This window comes from Cyphellophora europaea (genome assembly GCF_000365145.1).
Source record: "Cyphellophora europaea CBS 101466 unplaced genomic scaffold supercont1.3, whole genome shotgun sequence".
Classification (NCBI taxonomy): domain Eukaryota; kingdom Fungi; phylum Ascomycota; class Eurotiomycetes; order Chaetothyriales; family Cyphellophoraceae; genus Cyphellophora; species Cyphellophora europaea.
This window is the reverse complement of record NW_008481809.1, coordinates 1,848,084-1,864,779: the sequence shown is the minus strand read 5'-3', so window position 1 is coordinate 1,864,779 and position 16,696 is coordinate 1,848,084. Positions and strand designations below refer to the sequence as shown.

Sequence of the window (16,696 nt, the reverse complement as noted above, 5' to 3'; positions counted from 1 at the left end):
TCTCTCTCACTCTGATGCATTTCACAAGTAAGGCGCCAACTGCCCGGCGCTTACTCTGTGATACATAAGCGTGATATTGCAAGCGACTCTGCTGCGGCGACGTACAGCGCAAAAGTCTTCAGCAATATCTCCATCCCTTCATTGTCAAACAATCCAAGTTCTGGAGGCGTGCAGCCAGACCCCCATACTCTACGTCCAGGTGAAGGTCCTCCTACATACCACTCCAGCCGACGCTGCAACCTGCACACACACACACACACACACACACACACACACACACACACACACACACACAGAGAATGGCACCCTCGCCCACGATCCGGCGCCTCCTGCGAGAGACCGCGGAACTCTCACCCTCGGCACCAAACCCATCCGCCGCCTTCCACGCCGCACCTGTCTCAGACGCCGATCTCCATGAATGGCACTTCACGCTGCTAGGGCCGCCCTCACCCTCGCCGTACGCCGGCGGCCTGTATCACGGGCGCATCACCCTCCCACCACAGTATCCGCTCAAGCCACCCAACTTCCGCTTCCTCACGCCCTCGGCCCGCTTCGAGGTCAACCGCGAGATCTGTCTAAGCATATCGGGCTTCCATGAGGAAACGTGGATGCCGGCATGGGGCGTGCGGACTGCGCTGACGGCCCTGCGCACGTTCATGGCAGAGCCTGGCACTGCCGGGCAGGTGGGAGGGCTGGAGGCGCCGGAACATGTACGGAAGCGGTTGGCGAGGGAGAGTAGGCAGTGGAGGTGTGGCGGCTGTGAGAAAACGAATGAGGAGGTCATGAAGGAATGGTGGGCTGCGTGCCAGGAGCAGGGCGTTAAAGTTGGCGAGGAAGGTGCTGAAGTAGGTCTGGAGGTGCTGCCTGAAGGCATGGCGGTCGAGGCTCGAGACGTCGGCAAGGGTAAAGGCAAGGAGTCAGAGACACCGCCCAAAGCCGAGGAGCCGTCAAATGCACAACAGCAACCTACGGTGCCATCAATACCACCGCCCGCGCCGCAGCAGCAACCACATCCTCCAGCAGCGCCATCAGAACCCCTCCGCCCCCCACCTCCACAACACCACTCCTCCGCCTTCTCCCCCACCCCGACCCCCGAATCCACTCAACGCGCAGCAGAAGCGCGCCTCACGGCTTCCGAACTCGCCCCCGCCACCTCTTCCCAGCGACCCATGATGAACCTGCACGCCCCGCCCCTCGCCGCCGCGTCCGCCGCGCTCGAGCAGCACGCGGCGCTGCAGACGGTCGCCGAGCGGCGCGAGGAGCGCAACATCACCGCCACTGCGGCCGCCGGGACTATGACGATCGATCGCGCCATTGCCGGCGTGTTTTTAATGCTCGTGGTCATGGTGCTGAAGAAGATCTTCTATCCCGCTAGTGGGGGCGTGGAGGGGGCGCCGGGCGGGTTCGGTGAGGGGAGGAGTGGGTGGGGGGTGGAGCGGGAGTTGTGAGCTGCGCGCGACGAGTCTTTATTGGAGAGCATTTTGGTGAAGGGGGCTTTGGTTTAGGATAGGGGCAAGGCATGAATTACGAGGCTACGAATTGCGGTGTTTTGGGAATTGGTTTATTGGGTGTGCTAGAATTTCTAGATGATCAACCGCCCAACTTACTTGCCTCAGGTTCCGTTGACGCAGCCATAAAGCTCTGGAATGAGACGAAGGCGAATGAGATCAGGACGGCGGAATCTGATATGTGATCACGCCGAGGTACCCCAACTTGCACACTAGGTACTAATAGGCGTTCAAGGGATAGACACCGCATTGGGCGTCTAACAATGGTATACCCTCCAGGAGGTGGGCAAGTAGAGGGAGATAGAACGTCTATCTCCGGAATATAGATAAGGACAAGCGCGCAACGACAACCTTGGCTTCGACGTCCATGCCACCCTTTTAGTTCTCATTCATGGAAGCACAGTCATGTCTGGAGCTGCTGGTCTTGGCCGGGCATACAAGTCTCGGAAACAGCGGCCGTGTGATGGCTGTAGGAAACGGAAGGTCGCCTGCGAGATGCTGGCGGGACCACCCTGCGAGCGTTGTACCAAGTTGTCCAAGTCGTGTGAATTTCTGGAATGGCCGGCCAAGCGACAGCGTCATCGGTATACTGAGCCTGAAACCCTACAGCGTCTCGAGAGCGGCTCTCCTGGACTCAGCCCGCTTCTGAGCAGTGTTGCTCGAGATCTCGAGAACGGCCAGCATCGCCACCTGTCGTTGCCGTGGTATAACTTATGGTCAACCCAAGACCAGAACTCTCTCGATGTACCATTTGCCTATGCGGATGACTTTCCTACTCCCGGATTCTGGCACGCTGTACGGTCACCTCCGCCAACATCGCAGAGCTTGCCGGACCAGCAGCCATCGCCGTCTGTAGCCATCCAGCCAAGGCCGGCAGAACATGCAGATGATGTTGAACAGACCTACTGTCAGCCAATCTCGCTCGAGAACCTCCCACAATCCTTCAGCTTCTATATTGGCCCAACTGGAACGTCGGATGCCTCTCTTTTACGCCGCCAGGCCTACGATGGACTAGGCCATACCGACGCTGTGGCCACCGGCTTGAAGTTTCGGCGAGTCGCTGACAATTCAAAATCTTCCCAAAAGGCTCCAGTATCGAGCAGCGTGCCCATGTTCGGTATAACCGAGGACAGGCTGATCAAGAATGCCGAACCGCGCGTCGGGGCCGCTGAGCTGGAAGAAGCCCGATCCGACCTATGGAGTCATGTCGAACGCGAAACGGCACTACGCCTGTGTCGACTTTACTTCAAGTTTGTCAATCCTTACTTTCCCGTGCTTACTGAGGACCAGTGCCCCGCAAATGTTTCGTCTCTCGAAACGACCAGCCTTGCCCTCTTGGTAGGTATGTGCGCGACTGCTCTTCCCTTCATGTTATACGACGAGGCCCTTTATGACGTCCTTCCTCAACCACCGTCGAGCAACCGTTTGTATCGATTGTGCTGGTCCGCTATTTGCTACGAACTCCATGCACCTACCCTTGCGACAGTGCAAGCCTGTCTTCTGCTTCAGCATGGGCTCCCGACGAATCCTGTTCTATCCGATACCGCTTTCAAGTGGTCGTTGATAGGCGCCACCACGTCTGCCGCTCAAACAATCGGTCTTCACCGCAACTCGCTATCATGGAACTTGATTCCCAGCAAGGAACGGACACTGCGACATCGCTTATGGTGGGCATTGTGGACCATGGAGAAATGGATTGCCCTGTCGCGAGGCATGCCCAGCCATTTGAACGACTGCGATAGTGATGTCGTACCACTTGAAGTTCTGGACTCGAGCGGAGAGGGTCTTCCTGATTACACGAGGAATCACTTCGAATTTCTTGTTCAGCTTACCACGATCCTCGCAGACATTCAGTGCACGTACTACACCGTGCGAGGGGAAGCAACAACGGCCACTGACTTACGATTGTCCCTTGAGGAAGCCAGGCCTCTTCGAGCGAGACTCCGTAACTGGCAAGAGTCTCTTCCAACCAACCTGAGATCCTGGGCAATTTCCTATCCGCCTCAACGCGGCAGTCGCCCGGAAACTGTCGAGGAACTACAATGCTTGGATGGCAACGGAGCATTGCACTTGTCCTATATTGTCACTCACATGATGCTTTTCCGAGCTCTATTACGCCCACTGGAAGAAGGCTTCGTCAAAGGGGTTCCTGGTGACGAATACAATCAGGGCGCAGCCGCCGTGGTGAGAGGCGCACTAATCTGTGTCAAGGAGCTTGTGGAATTTTTGGAAAAGCTGCGAGACCCGCAATGGAACGCTTTCTGGCACTGCTGGTCACGACCAAATTTCGCAATGGCTGGCTCATTCATGGTTCAACTGCTCTGCACTATTTCGCCGCGACACGGTCGGAATGCACCTACACCACATAATCCGTCTCAGCCTGACGACAGCTCCAATCTTGCAACTCAAGATACTGACCAGACGGCCGACAGCGCTGGCAATTTCAGCATCGAACTAGGCGAATTACTGGATCTTATACGCCGCTGGCGCTGGATCAATCGCGTCTCCGCCCAAGGGGCTGCGGGTGTGAAGGGGCTCACCAATCTCGGACTGTTCAAAGTCGAGACCTTGTTGGCGAGGCTAGGCCAGATTACACCAGAATGAAAAATTCGGCTGTCGTACGGCGAGCTGTGCATATCAACTCGTGGTACGAGCCTTGTCGAATCTCTTAGCACAAGTTCAGCATCACCCTAGCTTCATCTTCTTGACAGCTCCCATCGTCCTCCTCGACTTTACTTGGAATTGGCACATTTGCCAATGGCGTCAATCTGAAGGCGTGGCGTCGCTGACCTGGATTGTAGTCTAGAGTCTGAGAGTGCTGAGTGCAACGCTGGTCCCAAACCACGATTGTCCCCGGCTCATACCGCACGCGGCACGAGAAATCGGCACCACGGTTGACATGATCGAACAGAAATTTGAGCATGTAATCCGACTCCTCTTCGTCCCAGCCAACGATACTTTGAGTATAAGACGAGTTGACGAACAGACACTTCCTCTTGGTGACCGGATGAACGGTCACGACAGGGTGAGTTGACTTGGTGATTGGTCGCCGCAGGACGGCTTGATTGCCGTTGTCTCTAATCTCGCGCATAATCGGATTGGCCGTGGTGTGGATTGCGTTCAGGCCTTCCAGCCGTTTACGGAATGACGGCGAGAGACGATCGAAAGCGCGTCCCATCTGCGAAAAGTCAATAGTGGCTCGTTGCACGGGGTGAGCTTGACATACATGCGAAATGATGGTATCACCTCCCGCACCCGGAGGCGACTCGAGCATGCAGAAGAATGTCAACCCAGGAGGCTGTGGCTCAGGCGACTGATCCACGTGGAACTGGATTGGGCTCTTTCTGGCCCACGACTTCCGGATCCTGAGATCATCCTGGGAATCAAAGACGATGACAAACTCTATGGGGCCGTTTTGCGGATGCGGCATCCATCCATGACGGTGCAGGGGCCCGAAGTGCGAGGCGATCTGTTTCTGCGCCTCGAAGCCGATGTCGTTGAACTTCTGCTCGCGCAGAACGACGCATCCCCGCTCGGCCGTCAGGAGCGCCAGCTCGTCAAGGCCCGCGGATGACAACTCGGATATCTGCACCCCGTGAAGCTCGGTACCACAATGAGGGCTCAGTTCGAACATGTTGGTCGCTTCCTTCATCAAGTTGGGTAGCGCGGCATCTGCTCTGTGGCCCGGGTCATCGTGCTCGAAAGCGCCAACCGGTTCAACCTTTTCACTCGGGTCGTAGTGAGCTGTTGGCACGACGTGTTAGAACAAAGATTCTTTCTTCGCGGGTGTATGAAGCATACGAAGGTAGTCTGGATAGGCAGGCTCCTTGCTCTGCACATGCTCGACAGGCGCAATCATCTTGACGGCGTACTCAGAATCTAGTGTTCGACTGACAATCTGATAGAGTATACCTGACATTCGCACAAGGTCTTATATTGCTGATGCCGAGCGCCATACTACATTTTAGGCCGTTAAGCATCTACATGGGTATAGCGGCCAGAAAATGGCTACGCCGCGCCGCGCCGCCCACTATAGCACTACGGCCGCTCAGTGGTCACGGTTCCTGGCCGAGGTCAACGTTGCCCGCGCGGCAGAATTGCCATGGCTCTTATCTTAACCGTTTTCCTGATGGCCAACTCTATCTTGGCCGCTGTGGATCACATCTGGAGCCGCTAAAGGAATATCGGGGAACGCCCAGATCGACGGCGAAGACCCGAGCACGCAGTCATGTATGCGGAGATACACAATCTCGACGGTAAGCGTCCGCGTGGCTAATGATAAGGGGCCGTGCTCTATCTCGTCCACGACAGCTACCCGGGGATAGTGCCAAGTCTACCATCGAAGAGTACACCATGTGCACGGCAGCATGAGACTAGTAGTGGACTATATAGACGATGTGCCCGCGGCTGGTCCAATATCAAGGTCTCGAATGGTAAGCAGTACAGCAAGCGTGTCTACTCACTACAGTCTGCGACGGAAAGGTATTGAGCGTTAGCCGTCGCTTGTTCTCGTTACTCCCCTTTTATACAGCCTTGCGCCGCACGGCGACCTTTGTGGCAACATGAGCAAAGCAGAGATCAGTGTCGCTCAAGACCGCGCGTCTTCCGAAGAAGGAGCAAACCCGGTACTGACGGCCGAGACAGCGGTGCAGGCCGTCAAAGCAGGTCGCGCGAAAGATGTCGACATTGCCGCGCATTTCATCGCAGAGCATGGCCAAGAGCTACGCGGCAATGAGTACACCAAGGAGGAGGAGAAGAAGCTCATCCGGAAGGTTGATTGGCGACTCGTACCGATTGTGAGTCGGCTTCGCCCCTGGACACCCCCCGGTACTAGCATGGCGCTGACGAGAACTCCAGCTCTTCGTTTGCGCTACACTCTCCGGTCTCGACAAAACAGCCATCTCAGCCGCCGCCATCTACGACTTGCGAGAGGACCTCAACTTGACCGGGCAGCAGTACTCCTGGTGCGGCTCCGCGCCTTTCTTCGGCGGCTTGGTCTTCATGGGACCGGCTGCGTATTGTCTGCAAAAGTCCGTGCTTCTCCTGCTCTACTTGCCCGTATGTGCCGTTGTGCCTGTGCTGACTTGGTCCAAAGGATGCCTGTCGTCACCTTCTTCTCAGCCAACGTCCTCTGCTGGGGTATTGCTGAGATGGCCATGGCTGCATGCACGAACTTCACGGGACTGTTCATCTGCCGCTTTTTGCTTGGCGGCTTCGAGGCTTTGCTCATCCCTGCCGTCACTCTGCTGGTGTGAGTTCAGATTTTGATGCCAATCATGGCCCCAGGGAGTGAAGACGCTGACCGATATTCTTAGTGCCATGTGGTATCGCCCAGAGGAACAACCACGGCGCAACTCCATCATCTTGAACGTCATGTAAGTACCCGACCTCTTTGACATCTAGGTCTTGTCGAAGTAGCAATCCACTAACCACCCTTGTATCAGTGCCCCGATCTGCAATGGTTTCATCGCCTGGGCCGTCTCCTACCACCGCGGGCCCTTCGCCACCTGGAAGATCATCTTCCTGACCCTCGGCGCCTTCACCATCCTCTGGTCCCTCGTCGTCTACTTCTTCCTCCCCAACAACCCTCTGGAAGCCAGCTTCCTCTCGGCGCGCGAAAAGCTGATCATCATCCAACGCAAATCCGCCGACAACACGGGCATGGAGAACAAAGCCTTCAAGCCGCACCACATCAAGGAAGCGCTCCTGCAGGACCCCAAGACGTGGCTGATCTGGTTCGCCATCGTGGCGCTGCAGGTCCCCAACGGCGGCCTCTCGACCTTCAACACGCTCATCATCCAAGGCCTGGGCTTCAGCAAGCTGCAGACCTCGCTGCTCGCCATGCCCCCCGGCGCCATGTCCACGCTCAGCGGCATCGCCCTCTCCTTCCTCGCCTCCACCACCCGCCGCTACCGCACCCTCATGATCTCCGTCGCCATCTTGCTGCCGCTGCTCGGCGCCCTGTTGTGCTTCGCCCTCCCCCGCTCCAACCTCGCGGGCCAGCTCGTCGGTCTCTACATTCTTTATACGTACTGGGCCCCCTACGTCACGCTCGTCAGCGTCTACCAGGCCAACATCGCGGGCCACACCAAGAAGACGGCGCTGTTCGCGTGGTATTTCATCGCGTGGACGCTGGGCAACATCATCGGCCCGCAGACGTTTCGCGCCGATCAGGCGCCCGCGTACGTGGGTGGCACGGTGGCTATGATCGTGTGCTATGGCGTCGCCATGGTCATGATTCTGTCGTATGGCTTGGTGTGTCGGCTGGAGAATCGGAGGAGGGCTGCCGAGGCAGAGAGAGCGGCGGCGACGGGCGATGGGGACGGGGCTGGGGCGGCGGTGGTGGTGGGCGGAGAGAATGATTGGTTGGATCTGACGGATAGGGAGAATAGGAAGTTCGTGTATACGACTTGATGAGGAGCTATAGAGAAACCCCCTCTTGAGGTTAGGTTCTGCAAGATTTGCCACGTGCGCCATGAGGGCTAGATTCCCGTCAACGAATGCCCCCTACCCCTCAACGAAGCGTCCCTTTGGCCTTTTCTCCTCTTCAAGACCACGTAAACGAGCTTGACGGGCCCATGAATCAGAATCGCTTACGGGAACACCAAACACAAGCTCCACACCGTTCCGGACGTGACGGCTTGACCCACGAGACTCGCTATCCTGCGGTAGAAGACTCCCGTGAGATGTTTGTCGTCCACTCCATCACAACATCAGATGTGCGACCAAGCTCTGTCGTCGAGGGGCGGGCCAAATGTGGCATGATCTGGAAACCAACGTCCAGGAGTCGAGCAGTCTGAGTCTTTGGAGGGCCTGTTGCGTTGCAGCAGCCTGCGAGCTCGACCAGCTTCGACGTGTGAGGCTGGGCTTGGTTCATGCGCTGCAGCGGGTGGTGAGCGATGCTGCGGCGCTGCTATCTAGCACTCACACAATCTGAAGGCTGAGTGGTGGGTGGCATGACCTTTGAAAGGACAACCTGACGTGTCTCTCAATGGTCCGCCGTGGTAAACCTATCAGCCGCGAGTCGTCCTTGTCCTATGCGGCAGTCTCCTTTCGTCTAAGCGGCGGCATCCTTTCGTCGAAAAATGAACAACGCATCGTCCTTCCCCGGAAAACTCATCAGCGGCACCCTGACGCACAGATCCCACCCACCGCGCTTCTTAAACCACGTGTCCACACACTCGCCCTGGAAACCTGTGTAGCCACTCCCATTCTGCGTGCCCGCCACGACCACGACATCACCCTTGAAGGCATCGATGACCCCCTCGGTGAAACCGCCTTGCGTGACAGGATAGACCAACAACAGCACCTCTTCGCGCTGTAGCGCCACCTCCCGCTTCTGCAACCACTTGACCGCATCCACGACGAGCGTGTCCCCAACCCACACGGTCCGCCAACGACTCTGCATGTTATCCACCGGCGTGACGTCCAAGCCCCACGGCTCCATCCTCAACATCGCCGTCCAATACCCATTCCCGCTCCCCACATCCAGAACCCTTTTCTTCGGCCTCCCCTTCGCCCCCGGCCTCGCAAACCACGCTATCAAGCTCAACGCCTCCCAATTCGGACACACGCACCCGAAATGATGCATGAACAGCGGCAGCACATGGTGACTCACACGCACCAGCCCCGCATTCGCGTCCGGCCCACACCACTGCAGCGCGCCGCACGCCCACGCCAGAAACTCCGCGTACGGGTTCACATACCACTTGCCATTCCCGTCGGCCTTCAGCTTCGCCACCGCCGGCACCCCCACGGCCACGAAGCGCCGCGTCGTCAGCCACTTCGCCACGCCCTCCCTCAGACTCCCGCGCTTGGCATTGGCGGCGAACCCCTTCAGCGCGGCCGCGGGCGCCTTGGTCGCGTCAAAGAGACCCACGTACGCGGCGACGTCCGCGGGAGGGGGGTGCTGGCCGCGCGCGTGGCCGGAGGCGTCGACGTACCAGTCGAGCAGGCCGTGGGCGGGGCCGGCGGCGACGGCGGATTGGACTTGCGGGAGGGTCACGGAGGCGGTGGCGTGGTAGGTGTACGTGTCGCCGGCGGAGGCGGGGAGGGAGAAGAGGGTGAGGAGGGCGAGGCGGAGGTCGTTGTGTGGGGGTTGGAGGTGGGAGAGGGCGGTGGGGAGGAGGGGGTTGGAGGGGTCGAGGAGGGTGGAGGGGTCGAAGGAGGGGGCGCCGATGGTGGAGGCGGGGATTGTGGGTGGCATTGTGGCTTTGAGGAGAGGAGAGGCGAGGAGAGGAGAGACTGGGAAGTCAGAGGAAGGAAAGGAATGGTGAAGACGAGGCTCAGTCTTGGCGGAATTGTAAAGTAAAGAAATACGGGCAGGCAGTGAATTTACGTCACATGGACTTGGGGCAAAAGTCTTCAGAGAATGAATCTGAGGAAAGTCGTGACATTCGCTGAACTTCCTCCGCTCTACCTAAAAGAAAACCTTCCATGTCGACGTCAATACTTTTTTGTACAAGGCTGCCTCCTGGCTTCTGGTTTCCGTTCCTGAAGCCCAAGGCAAGTCTGGCTGAAATCGATGTCTAAATCTAAGTAGTAGCTCTACCTGCTCGACCGAGGCGGGAGCAGAATCTGTCTAGCAGCATTCCCACTAGAATCCACGCATCTGCAGAATCAGATGCGACGTGCGTTATATGCCGAGAATGCGTAGAGTATGCCGGGTCCGGTGATTGAGATACTCCCACTTTATGCAATGTTCAATCACTTCGAAATGCTGTTCTGGGTGTCATGGTGATTCGATGCGCTTATTTGGAGATCTCGACGCCACCAACCTGGATGTTTGTTAGCTGTGCATTGCAGAGGGTTTGTGGGTAGACTTACAGCGCCGATGGCCTTCTTGATGTCACCATAGATGGCGAACTGACCAGCAGTCAGAGTACCAACCATGAACAAACGAGCACCGATGCCGCTGAAGGAGCCACGGAGACCAAGCTCCTGGGCGATCTTGATGAGTCTGGAGGTGGTACCCTCTCCGGGCAGGCCCTTGGTCTTGTTGATCTTGGAGAGCATGGTGTCGGCGGGCTGGGAGATGATGGCGGCAGCGAAACCAGCGATCAAACCGGAGCCCAAGTTGATGACAGTCTGCATGCCGTCGGATGTCTTGCTCTTATCCACACGCTGGTAGATAGCTTCGGCAACCTTCTCGTAGACGACGAACTTGGCCATTGTGTAGGGAACCTGTTTGAAGAGGATAGGACCGAAACCACTGTAGAACGCACCAATACCCTCTTGCGAAGCAATCTTGCTGAAGCCAGAGACGAGACCGCTGGCGAAGGTAGGCTCGGAGACGAGACGGATACGGGTAGCCTCGAGAGGGCAGAGGGCAATATCGGCGAAGAACTCGGCGCAGGCAGCGGAGGCAAGGTAAACGGCGGTGCGGTTGTTGCTGGCAGACTCGTAACCGATCATGTTGATGGACTGCTGCTTGAAGAACTCGTAACCTCCAAACTTGAAGGCACCCTGCAGGAAGTAGCCGGCAAAGGTAGGACCGACACCGGTCAGAAGAGCACCAGCACCCTCATTCTGGATGACCTTGCGGAATGAGCCGATCATGCCTGTGTTGTATGTCTTGGGGTCAAGCTGGATTCTGGTCTTGACGCTGGAAGCCTTGTCAGATAACGGCACGCGGGCGGACTTGAGAGGAAGCTTACACATCGACGGGAGTGAGGCCACCGTGGGTGACGGAACAGCAGACAGCGCCAGCGAAGGCCTGGGTAGAGTCAGTAACGGCAATATAGCTTCAAGATGGATGCGCTTACGAATCTGGAGTAGAGGGCAAGACCAGAGAGCTTCTTGGGCTCGCTGGCCTGAGCCGAGATGCTATCGGCGACATTCTTAGCTGCGGCAGCCATTGCGAAGGATGTATCGCGGCGATGAGTAGAGAGTGGGAGAGAGGTGGTCTGGTTTAGGACGAAGAACAGATCTATGAGACTGTCAAACGAACGCTGATGAAGAACACAAAGAGTCGTCGTCGCTAAAAGAAAGGGAGCAGGGTCAGAGAAAGCTGGGCGCGAGATAAAAAGTCGGAGCTCACTCCGGCGCGGCCAGGATCAATTAATTGCCGCACGCCGTGGACCCAATCGCCACGCGCAACTCCGCCACGGTTTCTCCACCCTCCCTAGAAGTGGTTCTTGTTCATCGCCGCCACGGCAACGGCTATCCGGACTTAAAATTTTGTGCATGGGTGAGCGGAAGATGCACCATATATGAATCCCAATTACAGACCACCTTTCTGCCGCGCTGTATGACTGACTTGGCACCCCTCTCCCCAGACTCCAGGTTTCTGAAGCCCTGGGGCTCCTATTTCTGGTTGACTCATTATCGGTGTCTGTCAACGAGTTCTAGCAAAGCGGCGAGGACTGCTGAAGCCATGTGGCAGAGGCGGACAAAATACATACTAAGCTCGGACGGCTCATGCTTGACCGCAGTATATATGCGTTGCTCCAACAACGATTCGGGCTAATGAGCCGCCTTTTATATCGCAATCGAAGCTATCGACCCGTTGCAGAAATGCTCCCGCAGGCTGGATTGCAATATCCCCAACGTAACATGGATGGGATGAGGACATCATTCAACCGACAGCACGCAGGACGGGACTTAGGACGTCAACAATCGCTTCGCAATGGGTCTCTCGACTATGGCCTCGTCTTGTGGCCGAGAGAAAACCTGTCAAGCTGACCCAACGCCTCGTGATCTCGATCCTTTTAACCTCAGACAAAGAGTCCAGGAAAGTAGGCGCCCCTGAGTTAACAGGCTTTTGGTTCACCGACTTTGGTGATCTAGCAGACGTCAAGCAAACCACGACAGAACAGCATCCCAATCGCGACCATCAAGAGCGTAATGAGCGGCCGCTATTGAGCATCGCAATGAGGAAAAGAGGTCAAAGACGTCGACGAGGGAATGGTAGACAAGACAAAGTTGGCGGCACTCGCGCGTCGCGTTTAAGCTAAACCCCTCTGAGACTAGCCAAAGTGACTTGTCACTTCCCAACGCGGCCCACTTCACTTCAACATCCCCTTGCAATCCTCAAATATTCATGGCTGTCAGTTCCCATGCAAACATATGCATACGCGGAGACGACGGCTACATCCAACAGACAAGTAGTCCGACCAACAAGTTCGTGTGATCCTGCTTCGCGCATTTGGGTGTATTGCCATGATTAAGGATCGGTGAAGCGACATCTCGTCTGTAGAGACGCATGGGTGCTTCGGCTATAACTTAGTCATTTCTCCTTTCAGACGTCCAACATGCCACCGCCCTCAGGCGACAGAGCGGCGCGCTCTCGGTCGCCTGGGAACCTCATTGACACTCCTAGCGCTCCAAACCTGGTCCGGACGCTGACCACCGCCCAGCAGTATCTTGCCAAAGGCATACCAGAACTTTTGGATCGACTCACCAAGATCGAAGAGGAGAATCGGAGTCTCCATGCTGATCTCGAAGACCAATCTGCCGGCCGAGAGCAGTGGATGAAGCGTGCTCGGAAAGCAGAGGAGCGCCAGACTGCCAAACCGTACCTGATTGCTATAATTGACGGCAACGGCCTCTGCTTTCGGAACCGACTTTTGCACGCGGGTAATGACGGAGCTGTCGAAGCAGCTAGGTCACTTGCTCAAGACATTCGTCTGCATGCCAACCTGCATCACAAGAATGATCTACCCCGAACTATTGCAGTCACTGTGTATGTCTTTCTTGATATCGACAAACTCGCCCTTGAACTGATAGCCGCGGACGCCATTGACGAACCGGATCAGCTGCGAATGTTTCTCAAGTGTCTGTCCAGTCAGCCTTTGATTTCCGTTGTCGATTGCAATACCCAAGCGGTACAGTCCAAGGTCGAGCAGACCTACGAGTTACATCTAGAGAATTGCCACTGTCAACACGCCATCCTGGCACTCGGGCCCAGCTCCGAGTATTACTCAGTCCTAGCTGAGTACGCCGATGATGAGTATACCAAGCTCAAGACCTCCCTCGTCAAGCCGGGAGGCGGCTTCCCACCAGAGTATCTGCTCCCATTCTATTCGGCGAAGCTTACATCCATGCACGACGTGCCTCTCATTCCTTTCGCGGGTGACAACACCTCTGAACTACATCCTGTCCAACCACTTGGTCACGTTGTTGCTAACGTCCGAGACCGACCACGACCAGCAATGTCAGACCTTGTGAACATTGCCGAGTCCGAACCCATATCAGCCGAGGCCCACGGTGTCAGCATTCAGCAGAAGTCATTGCCGTCAAGCTCACTCACCTCTTTCCCATCTGCTTACCCTTCCAATGCGGAGCAAGTGAGGCCGCCCATCAAAGCATCTTCTGATCCAGCTTCTTCTCGTTCATCAGCTCTTAGCCACGAGCGTTCCACAGACTCTCCCTCACGCCAGCAAGACTGGGAAGTCGAAAATCATCTGAGCAAACTGCCTGATAGACTACCAACCAACCGCCCGTGCACTGAACCCTTCGAGAACTTCGTGTCTTCTCCGACTCTTACTTCAGGGCCTTTCTCCGGTGGGCATGGACGTCAACAGTCAAATTCTTCTTCACGTACCTCGCCGGGGAAGCTCACTACCAAACGCACTCGTCGGCGGGTTGCCGCCAGCCCGCCTAGGCAAAGTTCGCCTCCGCAGATTGCTTTGCCGCCTGCTCCCAGCGTGCCTTGGAATCCTATGGTCCCACTCAGGAACGACATTCTGAGAAACCGACATGAACAACGGATCGATCCGCCGTTGCCCGAAATTTCTGCAGCCGATCACAAAGTCTTTCACGCCCGCATTAAGCGGCAACCTCTTTGCAACAACCACCAGCTGCGTGGTGAATGCCCTGCAAATGGATGCAACTTCGATCACAGCCCTATCACCCCTCAAGAGCTGCTGGTGCTCATGCACAAGGCTCGCGATTCTCCATGTCGGCTGGGCAACGATTGCGTCGACTTTGGCTGCCCTCACGGACATCACTGCCGTTCGAGGGTCCTGGGTCCAACCCATCATATCGAACATGGCCGCTGTCGCTTCAGGAACCAACACTTGGACGTTACGAGCCTCGAAGTCGACGAAAGCAAAATCATCTACTGCCAAGAAGCCGATGCAAACACGAAGAAGGCTGCCGCCGCGCGCATGGCTCGGCAGAGCCCTCCAACGTTCCCTAGTGACTCAGACGTGTGGGCGTGAGTCGCCAAAAAGTCCCAACATCGGCGCTCAGGGTGGTTGGCGTTCTTGGAGTATCATTTTCTGGCCGCTTATCGAGCTTGTTATGGCAATGCTGCGTTTCGAGCATGATGTGTTCGAATCCGTCCTCACAACTGGCCATGCAGCTCAGCTCATTCTATTTGATCATTCAACATGATCGAACTCCACAACGTGCGGCCCTCCACGGCCTGGACTGACTGATTTACCCCTTTTGATCAAGAGATGGTGCATTAAAACACTTAGCAGATGCTTTTTCTAGAGCATCTACCTTTTTAGCAAATGCTGGTAGCAGCGAACATTCATACAGCTCTGAAAACGAACATCACTCCCTCCAGGCGAATCCAGGATCATTACGAGGCTACATACTCTCACACTGGACAACTACCGCCTCCCGTCCCTCCCCAACATGAGTCGTCGCCCAATTTAGACGTGCGCTGGACAGGGGTAAGAAGAGTGTTCCTTCGGTCCCCTTCCCCCTCTTTGCCACTGAGAGATGTGTTCATGATGCCGTATGCGAAAGGGAAGCACACGAGATTCGCACCTCTACATAGCCCAAGGGGGGAATCGCTACAAGGAAAGTCTCGTGCGGTACGAAAACGGTGTCGCCCAGAAGGGGATGATGCCTTGTCGCGCTGGGATTATCGAGTCTGACTGGGGCTATATTTTATTTGAGAGTGGAAAATACTGGCCAGCGAAAGCCCAAAAAAAAAAAAAAAAAAAAAGGGGAGAAAATCATAATGCCCTATATGCCCTCTCTGATCGTACCTGGATATTATCTGGATGCCGTGGGATCGTCTATGAGAGAGTGGTGGAGTTGTGCTGAATCATCATCGCTCCTGTGAGAGAAGTAATTGTTGCATCATGCCTCGAATACTCTCTTGTGTGCTCATCGTGTGCACGTAACTTGTAAGTTGGCGTGGGCATGTGCTGGCCATAAATACTCGCGTTCATAAGTCTTGGGCGCCGTTCACTGACCACTTCGATGTGCTCGACCATCACAGCCCTGCTGGCTGGGGGATCAGTACATGCCACGTACTTACTCTGCCTGCGCGCGATGCTGAAAGCAGTTCGTGGTAGGCTGAGGTGTGGCAGAGCCGGGCGCAGTGCCTCCAGGAGCGGGTGAAGGATACGGCTGAAGTGCGGGGGCATCACGGTGCAATAGTTGTCATGGGAGCATTCTAGATGAAGTATCAGCTCTCGTACCAGATTAACGCAGGGTGTGTGGCCGAAGCTTACCTGTGGCTTGTGTTCTCATTGTACCGACTTCTGGGTCGGCATGGCTAGATCGTAAGGGCGATCGTTAGAGCCATCTGGTCTGGCTCCGGGCGCCACGACTCGTGGATGAACCCGAATGACGCAGACCGGTCTCAATGCACCCTACCGCGGGTGACCAGCTTTCCTGGGATGTGAACTTTTGCACCTTCTATCCTACTGGCCGCGCACTTAGTCCTTCATTGCATCTTCGCCCTTGTCATCGTCTCTTGGCCGGTCCCGATCGCGGCTGCGGCTGCGGCTGCGATCTCTACCACCCCGTCTACCACCAGCGCGAGCCTTGTCTTGCTTCGGTGGGGAGCGCACGAATGCATAGTCGACTTCGATGGTCTGGTCAAGGAACTTTGTGCCATTGAGGGCCTTGATAGCAGCGCGGGCTTCGACTTGTGTCGGATACTCAATCAGGACATATCCCTGCGGATGTATCGTTAGCATTTGGGCATTGACAATGAAGAGGCCGTGAAGGCGCGTACCTTGACGTATCCTGTTCTGCGGTCGAGGTTCAGATGCAAATTCTTGATGTCACCGTATTCTGCAAAAAGGTCCGTGATGTCTTCTTCGCTCGCTTCTTCGTGTATGTTTGTTGCGATCACGATCCAGCCCTCAATACTGCGCACGGCGACGGCGTTCTGCTGCGTCCGAGCCTCAGAAGACGAAGACTTCTTGTTGTCGGTGGGTGAGGACGTGCCGTTCTCGGCGGAGGTGTCGACCTCCATCTGTTCGTCGGACATGGCG

General features: G+C 56.2%; 8 protein-coding genes across 8 annotated transcripts; 4 read left to right on the top strand and 4 right to left on the bottom strand.

Annotated features, from left to right (window-relative positions):
• Window positions 1-299: 299 nt before the first annotated feature.
• HMPREF1541_03607 (uncharacterized protein) lies at window positions 300-1,448 on the top strand (the record flags this gene model as incomplete). The annotated part of the gene is made up of 1 exon (XM_008717958.1): window positions 300-1,448. The coding sequence occupies one exon, from the start codon at window positions 300-302 to the stop codon at window positions 1,446-1,448; it is 1,149 nt and encodes a 382-aa protein (XP_008716180.1).
• A 465-nt stretch (window positions 1,449-1,913) lies between these two features.
• Window positions 1,914-4,112, top strand: HMPREF1541_03606 (uncharacterized protein; the record flags this gene model as incomplete). Its single annotated transcript, XM_008717957.1, has 1 exon — window positions 1,914-4,112. The coding sequence occupies one exon, from the start codon at window positions 1,914-1,916 to the stop codon at window positions 4,110-4,112; it is 2,199 nt and encodes a 732-aa protein (XP_008716179.1).
• A 64-nt stretch (window positions 4,113-4,176) lies between these two features.
• Window positions 4,177-5,367, bottom strand: HMPREF1541_03605 (uncharacterized protein; the record flags this gene model as incomplete). Its single annotated transcript, XM_008717956.1, has 3 exons — window positions 4,177-4,686; window positions 4,735-5,252; window positions 5,310-5,367. 3 exons carry the CDS (start codon window positions 5,365-5,367, stop codon window positions 4,177-4,179), a joined length of 1,086 nt encoding a protein of 361 aa, XP_008716178.1.
• Window positions 5,368-6,070: 703 nt separating this feature from the next.
• HMPREF1541_03604 (uncharacterized protein) lies at window positions 6,071-7,922 on the top strand (the record flags this gene model as incomplete). Its single annotated transcript, XM_008717955.1, has 5 exons — window positions 6,071-6,304; window positions 6,366-6,538; window positions 6,604-6,759; window positions 6,824-6,883; window positions 6,953-7,922. The coding sequence occupies 5 exons, from the start codon at window positions 6,071-6,073 to the stop codon at window positions 7,920-7,922; spliced, it is 1,593 nt and encodes a 530-aa protein (XP_008716177.1).
• Window positions 7,923-8,565: 643 nt separating this feature from the next.
• Window positions 8,566-9,714, bottom strand: HMPREF1541_03603 (uncharacterized protein; the record flags this gene model as incomplete). Its single annotated transcript, XM_008717954.1, has 1 exon — window positions 8,566-9,714. The coding sequence occupies one exon, from the start codon at window positions 9,712-9,714 to the stop codon at window positions 8,566-8,568; it is 1,149 nt and encodes a 382-aa protein (XP_008716176.1).
• Window positions 9,715-10,258: 544 nt separating this feature from the next.
• On the bottom strand, window positions 10,259-11,365 carry HMPREF1541_03602 (uncharacterized protein; the record flags this gene model as incomplete). The annotated part of the gene is made up of 4 exons (XM_008717953.1): window positions 10,259-10,285; window positions 10,335-11,112; window positions 11,165-11,223; window positions 11,273-11,365. The coding sequence occupies 4 exons, from the start codon at window positions 11,363-11,365 to the stop codon at window positions 10,259-10,261; spliced, it is 957 nt and encodes a 318-aa protein (XP_008716175.1).
• Window positions 11,366-12,760: 1,395 nt separating this feature from the next.
• Window positions 12,761-14,671, top strand: HMPREF1541_03601 (uncharacterized protein; the record flags this gene model as incomplete). Its single annotated transcript, XM_008717952.1, has 1 exon — window positions 12,761-14,671. One exon carries the CDS (start codon window positions 12,761-12,763, stop codon window positions 14,669-14,671), a length of 1,911 nt encoding a protein of 636 aa, XP_008716174.1.
• A 1,461-nt stretch (window positions 14,672-16,132) lies between these two features.
• Window positions 16,133-16,692, bottom strand: HMPREF1541_03600 (uncharacterized protein; the record flags this gene model as incomplete). Its single annotated transcript, XM_008717951.1, has 2 exons — window positions 16,133-16,375; window positions 16,435-16,692. 2 exons carry the CDS (start codon window positions 16,690-16,692, stop codon window positions 16,133-16,135), a joined length of 501 nt encoding a protein of 166 aa, XP_008716173.1.
• Window positions 16,693-16,696: the final 4 nt, after the last annotated feature.